General features: G+C 53.1%; 1 protein-coding gene across 1 annotated transcript; it reads right to left on the minus strand.

The window, feature by feature from the left end:
* Nucleotides 1-244: 244 nt before the first annotated feature.
* Nucleotides 245-1,415, minus strand: LOC109749938 (pathogen-associated molecular patterns-induced protein A70). The gene has a single exon (XM_020308874.4). The coding sequence runs from the start codon at nucleotides 1,242-1,244 to the stop codon at nucleotides 513-515; it is 732 nt and encodes a 243-aa protein (XP_020164463.1). The 5' UTR covers nucleotides 1,245-1,415; the 3' UTR covers nucleotides 245-512.
* Nucleotides 1,416-7,847: the final 6,432 nt, after the last annotated feature.

Genomic DNA, 7,847 nt, shown 5'->3' on the forward strand with positions numbered 1-7,847 from the left:
GTCTCAGCCACCTGCACAAGAGTTCTTCGGTGACTACTAAGCACGCGTGCTTCCTTTCAGCACGGAGGAATTCGGTGGTGATTTTCCGGTGCCAGCGATGATAATTGGCATTGCTGCGAACTAATGACCGCAATCGTGCGTGCGTGCTATTCACATACGCTTAGTCAGAATCCTGCAGAAATGGGTTAGTTCATCTGGCCAAGGTTGCAGAACCAAACCCAAAATGTGCAGAAATGGCAAGAGATTTACATACACATCATGAGATTAACTAGCTGTTGCAATCCACGGGATGATATGGTTCCACATTGCACAGACTTTTTTTATCCAAAACTAGAATATATTACTAGCATCCAAGCAGGGGAAAGAAAGTAAAAAAAAACGAAACAGAAGGGGAACGAAGGAAGGAAGAAACTACCGTCTCCTCTTCCTCCTCCCCGCATCTCTTCTCATTCTCCCCGCATCTCTTCTCATTCTTGCATCTAGGCCCCTGGATCTCCCCCTCCGGAATCGCTCTACTGCTCGGCGCTCGCCACGGCCGTCGCCTGCCCACGGCGGAGCGTATCCCGGTAGCGCATGAAGGAGTCGATGCGCTGCAGCTTCAGCTGGTGGCGGAAGTTGTTGATGAAGTCGTCCGCGCGCGCGTCCACCTCGCCGCCGGCCTCCTCGATCTCCTCCTCCGACACCGGCTCCTCCGGCTCCGCCGCGACGGGGCGGCGGCGGCGCTCCCCGTCCCTCGTCGTCGCGGGCCTGCGCGCCTCCACCACCTCGGTGTCCTCCTCGGCCACGAAGTGCGCGAACGCCGACTTGTCGCTGGCCGACTTGCGCAGCCGCGCCGGGAGCCGCGGCAGCTCGGCCTCGGCCGCCGCCTCCGACATGCTCCTCTCCATGTGCGTGTGCTCGGGCTCGAGCTCGCCCTGAGCCTCCGGCTCCATCTCGAGCGGCGGCAGCTGCTCGTCAGACCCCAGATCCAGCACTCCGGTCACCGGGGCCTCCGGGGCGGGGACGGTGAAGCGGGACATGTTGAACGACCGCAGCCGGTCCATCGCCATTGAGGGCACGCGGGACAGGCTCCTCCTCTCGCCGCCGGCCGCGGCCGCGGCCCCTTCCCCGCCCCCCGCCGGGGGCGAGGCCTTGGAGGTGACGGCGATGGTGCCGATGACGATGTTGAGCACGAGGAAGAGCACCCACGGGGTGAACCAGCCGTGGACGGTGCTCCACAGCGCAGGGATCGCCGCCTCCAGCATTGCGCCGCTTCCTCGCCGGATGGGGTTTGGGTTTTGGCGTTTTGGGGGAGGGGCGGAGGAGGTGGGAGTGGGAAGCGGTGGTGGGGAAGGGAGGAGAGTGGGGGTGCTGGTTATTTAAAGCTGGGAGGAAAGAGGTGGGGACGTTTCCCGCACATGGGATGCGAGGAGAACCGGACAGTCGAAGGCCCGTTTTTTTCTTCTTCTTCTAGATGTGCCACAAATATTACACATCTAAGGGGCTGTTTGGTTCAGAAGTCCCAGGACTTTTTCTAGTCCCAGGGACTAATAAAAAAAACTCTCTAGTAGAGTCTTTTTCTAATCCCTGTAAAAAAAGTCCCTCCCGTTTGGTTCCTAGGGACTTTTTAGGGACTTTTTCTAGTCTCTGGGACTAAAAAGTCCCTGAACCAAACACCCCCTAAGTCATATGTGATTGATTTTACGTCGAGATTCGTGTGGATATTTTTTTTCTTTTTTCTTTTCCTTTTTATGTTTGATTCACTCACTTAGATGTGCAATAACTATAGCATATCTAGATGTGCCCTAGACTCACCCTAATTATAATTATTTCTTTTGGCTGAAAATTAGTTCTATGATAAGCATTGCAATTTCCATCTCCATGACTATGCACTAGAGGCTGGGGCGCCACCTGAGGGCCTACATGCACTTATCTTATCTCGGTACATTCATCTGTCATGTTTGATACTCGGTATCACTCACCTATATCAATATGAAAGTATGCTAGTATAAAAAATAGGATTTATTAGTAGCACATAAATCAGACATACATGTAGTTGGTAAGAGCATCTAAAGCGGGACTTGGCAAATCCGGCCCTTCAAACGCCCGCGGGCGCGTCCGGACACGCCCGCAAACGCATCCGGACGGGCCCTCATATTTCGTTTCGTGCATCCATATATTTCAAATTCAGACTCTTAAATTCATGCAAATATATGCACGTCAATCATGCAACACAATGTCACACGTAAATAACAATTGTTGGTATCAAGCATACATAGTGTTTACATAAAATTTATTTGAAGTGCCAAACTCAAACATTGCCTCCTTGGTTGTCATTGTGGATCCACATATGCTCCAAAAGATCAATGAGCAGATGCGTGTGCACCAGCTGATCTCGAAGATTCTGATGCATCTGCACAAAGTTCATAAGCTGAGTTGCATCTTGATTTTCCGAGATTTCAACTTGTTCTTCGGGTGCTTCGAAATCATGAGTTTGGGCTACACCATCACCCTCGTCCTTGACAATCATGTTGTGCAGAATAACACAACAGGTCATCAGCTGCCACACAGTTTCCGATTCCCACATCATTGCAGCGCTCCGCACAATTCCCCAACGAGCTTGAAGCACACCAAACGCCCTCTCCATGTCCTTCCTAGCCGCTTCATGCGTTGTTGCAAAGAGGCTCTGTTTATTGCGACGCGGCTCGGATATGGTCTTCACAAACGTCGTCCACTGAGGAAAGATACCATCCGCAAGATAGTACCCCATGTTGTAGTCCCAACCATTGACGGTGTAGTTGCGCGGCGGTTGTCGGTGTCAAAACCGGCGGATCTCGGGTAGGGGTCCCGAACTGTGCGTCTAACGTCGATGGTAACAGGAGACAGGGGACACAATGTTTACCCAGGTTCGGGCCCTCTCTATGGAGGTAATACCCTACTTCCTGCTTGATTGATATTGATGAATATGAGTATTACAAGAGTTGATCTACCACGAGATCGTAATGGCTAAAACCCTAGAAGTCTAGCTTGTATGATTATGATTGTCCCTACGGACTAAGCCCTCCGGTTTATATAGACACCGGAGGGGACTAGGGTTGTACAAAGTCGATTACAAAGAAAGGAATCTTCATATTTGGACGCCAAGCTTGCCTTCCACGCCAAGGAGAGTCCCATCCGGACACGGGAGAGGGTCTTCGGTCTTTGTATCTTCACAGCCCATCAGTCCGGCCCATGCTACATAATCCGGACGCCCGTGGACCTCCTAATCCAGGACTCCCTCAGTAGCCCCTGAACCAGGCTTCAATGACGAGGTGTCCGACGCGCTGATTGTCTTCGGCATTGCAAGGCGGGTTCCTTTTCCGAACACTCCATAATAGTCTTCGAACGCAACGAACGTGTCCGCCTCTGCAACACAAGTACCACACACAACCGCAGAGAGTATAATATTTCACGAGTCCAATCCGCTGACAACTTTTGTAGCGTGACATCACATCTCTGCCCGATCATTATTTCGAACCGTTTTCGTCCTGCCGTTCCACGTTTCGAGACGCGGTTTCATTGGCACGTCTTGTCGAAGCAGAGATCGTCTCCCCTTATTGCGGGATTTCTTATCAGTACGGGCGTGGGTAATCCGACCGTGCCGTCTGCACAGCCCTTGGGAATAGGCGAGTTTTGAGGCAAGTGGGGAGGCGCTTGACACTCACTGCCTTTATAAGGAGAAAAGGATTCCTCTCTTTCACCCACGCCTTCTCTCTCTCTGCCCTCCCATTCTCGAGCTCCAACGCTCAAGTCCCCATCCTTTCCGCCTCAAGAAAGCACTCGATCATGTCCGGATCTGGAGCGCAAGGCAAGTGGATGGCCTCCTCCGTCAAGGAGAAGGACATCACCAAGCTTCGGGAGGCCGGGTACCTGGCCAAAGAAATCGCCCACCGGCTTCCGGCCAAGGGGCAGATCATCCCCACCCCGAAGCCCAATGAGAGGGTGGTGTTCATCCCCCACTTCGTCCACGGGTTAGGGTTTCCTCTCCACCCTTTCGTCTGCGGACTCATGTTCTATTACGGGCTAGATTTCCACGATCTAGCCCCAAACTCTTTCCTCAACATCTCGGCATTTATTGTCGTGTGCGAGGCCTTCCTCCGCATTCCACCCCACTTCGAACTGTGGCTTAAGATCTTCAACGTGAAGCCGAAGGTGGTGGATGGTCAACACGCAGAGTGCGGAGGTGCCATGGTGAGCAAGATGCCCAACGTTACATGGCCCAAAGGTACCTTTGTGGAGACCGTCAAAGGGTGACAGCAACAGTGGTTCTATGTCACAGAGCCCCGCGATGCCACCTGGGCCGCGGCTCCCGAATTCAAGTCCGGAGCCCCAATCTGGCTCACCTCCTGGCTAGAGAAGGGCCTGAATTGGTCTTCGTCGGACGAGCTGACAGCGCTGCAAACGCGCATCCAAAGCATGGTGGACAAGAACATCAAACTCGTCAATGTGATCCAGGTGATGCTAGTTCGCTGGAACCTTCCATGCCAGAGCCGGACTTGCCATTTATGGTAGTTCAATCCGACCGAGCACCAGACCTTGCAACGGTTCTTCGGAACTACACATGAAGATATCTGGAAGGTGCTCTTCAAGGGCAACGAGGCGCCGCCGGAGACGACCGAGGACCGTGGGCACGCCCTGGCCCATCCCGCCAGTGCGGTAAGTCTTTCGCGTTTCAAGGTGTATCCTTTTACTTGCTTGTTCAGGGAAGATACCTAAGCCTCACCATTTATTTTTTAGGGCTGGACAAAGAAGGCGGAGCGGATTCGGTGTCCGGCTCCACTGCCCAAGGAACCAGCCATCCCGCTTCTGACAAAGATGCTGGTACCGGCGCCTTACCAGGCGCCGGAGAAGAAGGCCAAGGGGGGCAGAGGTGGTCTCCGCCGCAAGGGTGCTTCGAACGTGACGTCCGAAGACAACGAGACTCACTCCTCCGCTGCCGAAGACGACGACGAGGAGGAGGAAGAAAGCAACTCCCCTCCTAAGGGGGAAGGAAGAAGAGGGTTGCCTCTACAAATCTGGTGGCAGAGGCGTCCAAGAGGGGGAAGGGCTCCCTCGCGGATAACTCCGCGTGGGACGTCGACAGCAGCCCAGAGCCGCGCCCCCGAAACAAGCCCCTGGCCGAATCATGAGTACTAAAAAAACTGGATGCGTCCATATATCCGGCCTCTCTACTTCATAGTCTTAACATGTTGAATCATGCACTTGCAGTCCGGCTCGGTCCGACCTCGAGCGATCCTCATCCTCGGGGAATTCGCTGGACCCGAAGGCGATGGACAGCGGGTCCCATTCGGGGGCCTCCTCTCCCAAGGCCATGGATGACATCAAGGTGTTGTCCCGAAGGATCCCAGGCCAGGGAGAGACTCAGGAGGCCGCCAGGGCGGTGCTGGAGGGTAAAACCTCGGACGCCGGACACATGGGGGAGCCAATCCCCATGGAGACTGGCGATGGGGGCCATATTCAGTTCGCCCCCAGCCGAATATGGTCCCGCAGACCTATACGGCTCCGGAATCCGGCGAGCAGCCTCCTTCGAAAGAAGGAGGTGTGCCTATTCTGCCGGTGACTTCTGTCCAACCAGAGGCACCGGATGCTCTCTTGGAAGCGCTGCGAAGTGCTTCCATTGTGGAGGAACACCATACCCTCATGAGTACGGTGATTGAGAAGATTCAGTCCGCGAAGAGCGGACTGGCCGAAGCCTGCACAAGCCTTCTAACAGGCTTTAAGGTAAGCAACACGATTATGTAAAAAGAATGTCACAGTATAGACAGTAGCCCCTGAGACTCTGTTCGGTGTTCGGAAAGAAAAGCCGGAAAGAGGATCAAAGAATCTTCGCCAGAGACTAACCATATGTGTCTATGTGATTAAGCAAGCGTCGTTGCTGACTGCGACCTCCCACGCTGCTGAAGTCTCCGGACTGAAGCAGAGACTGGAGCGGGCCGAGGAGGAGCTCGGCCAAGCAAGGAAGCAGCTAGAGGATAAGCAAGGTATGTAAGGACCTGTTGTATATTCAGAAAGAATAAATGATGTGTATTTACCATAGTGCCATGATATTTGTAGGAGTGGCGACCGAGGTCGAGGCCCTTAAAAAGGCGCTGGCCGAGGCCGAGGAGAGAGCTGCCAAGGAACAAGCCGCCTGCGAAAAGCACGAGGCCAGGCTTGATGAGGTCCAGCAGGAGCTCCAGGATGCCATGAAGAAATGCGAGTCCTTGGAGCGCGATATTACGGCTTAAGAGACCGAACTCGCCAAGGCTCGCCAAAGCGCACAAGATGCCCGGGTTGAAGCCCAGGGCGCTCTCCAGGAGATTCAAGAGGCCAAGAAGATTGCGGCGAGTAAGGCCTTCATCATGCCGAGAAAATATGTGAAAAAGAGGTACCTCTTACTAACCCGGATTTGGAGTTCTCTATGAGCGTTTGTGGATTTGCCTCGCAGTGTTTCTGACGCTGCGGAATTCTTCCGAGCCGAAGAGGGGAGCTCCACGGAGAAGCTGATTTGGTCGCAACACCTTGCGCCAGAACATCCGGTGCCCTTTAGCGACCAGCTAAAACAGCTGGTCGAGCTGCATAGGGTGGCCGAACTAGCCATGAAGGATTTAATAATCCGGTTGTGGCCTGCAGAAGCTATACCCAGCAGCTACTTCGGGCTCGTGAAGCGGCTGGTCACTGCCTGCCCCCGTCTTGACGTTATCAAGCGATCAGTATGCATCGAGGGTGCGCGGATGGCCTTCGCCCGTGTCAAGGTGCAGTGAGAGAAGATGAACGCCGTCAAGCTCGCGACCGAGGGACCGCCCGAGGGCAAGGAGCACCGCACGCCTGAGCTATATTTTGACAATGTCCTGGAGGGATCCCGCATTGTTGCGGCGCAGTGTGCGAAAGATGTGATCTTTGAATGAGTACATTCGTATTACCTCGCCCTATATTATGAAACAAAGTCGATTATGTAATGTAATGTTTGTTAAAAATTTACCTCCTGTGCGGCCGTTTTTATGAAATCTGAGAGTTGGCCAGTCGTCGGCTTCTACCCCCACGTAGGTAGTACGGGGGTGTTCGGGATGGAATCTAAACACTCTTGATCCAATTGTTTGGTCCTTGAAGGAGGTGTTTAGCGCAACGAACCAGGCAATCAGACTATGTGGCTTTAGCACCCTCACTTAGCCATAGGAGTTTGACAAGAAAAATGTAGGTGCAGCCCCTAGTATCCGAACTGGGGTGCTGTAAACACCTGATCGGGTAAGAACCGATTCGTCGCATAGTGCGGAAAAAATCGCTAAAGATTTGAAACCTCCGAAGAGCTGACCGGCTCTCGCCGCATCATAACAGTCAATTTTCGGCTTTCTCTACTGAGGTGCTCATCCGGATAAACCAGGACACAATCGCAGTACTTCTCCCTTTACTACCCTAGCTGATATAACGGAACGTAAGGTAGTAAGCACAGGAGCCGGGCAACCCAACTATTGACCAAAGACATAGTTCGGAGCTAGTGCATATAATGCTAAATTCGGGGTGCCGAACTATACTTTAAAGAGTGTTCGGACTTTGTTGCCGTATTGTGGGGCGCAATGAAGCCCCTAGCGGATTAAAGCGTACCAAAGTGTACGGGTGCAATAAGGTTATCAAAAAGGAGAGTAGCAAGCTAGTGCCGCAGAAGTTGGGCCGCAAGCTGTCTCCATTATAGTTTGATTAATACGTAAAAGCGTATTTGTACAAGTAGTGCAACAAGCAACGGGTATTTAATATGCCACAACCAAGGGAGAGCTGCGTGCGGGTCTTGAAAACAGGTAGAGTGATCGTTAAAGAGACCACCTAGAAATTCCCTTATACGTCAGTGCTTCTTG

This window comes from Aegilops tauschii, chromosome 7 (assembly GCF_002575655.3).
Source record: "Aegilops tauschii subsp. strangulata cultivar AL8/78 chromosome 7, Aet v6.0, whole genome shotgun sequence".
Taxonomy (NCBI): domain Eukaryota; kingdom Viridiplantae; phylum Streptophyta; class Magnoliopsida; order Poales; family Poaceae; genus Aegilops; species Aegilops tauschii.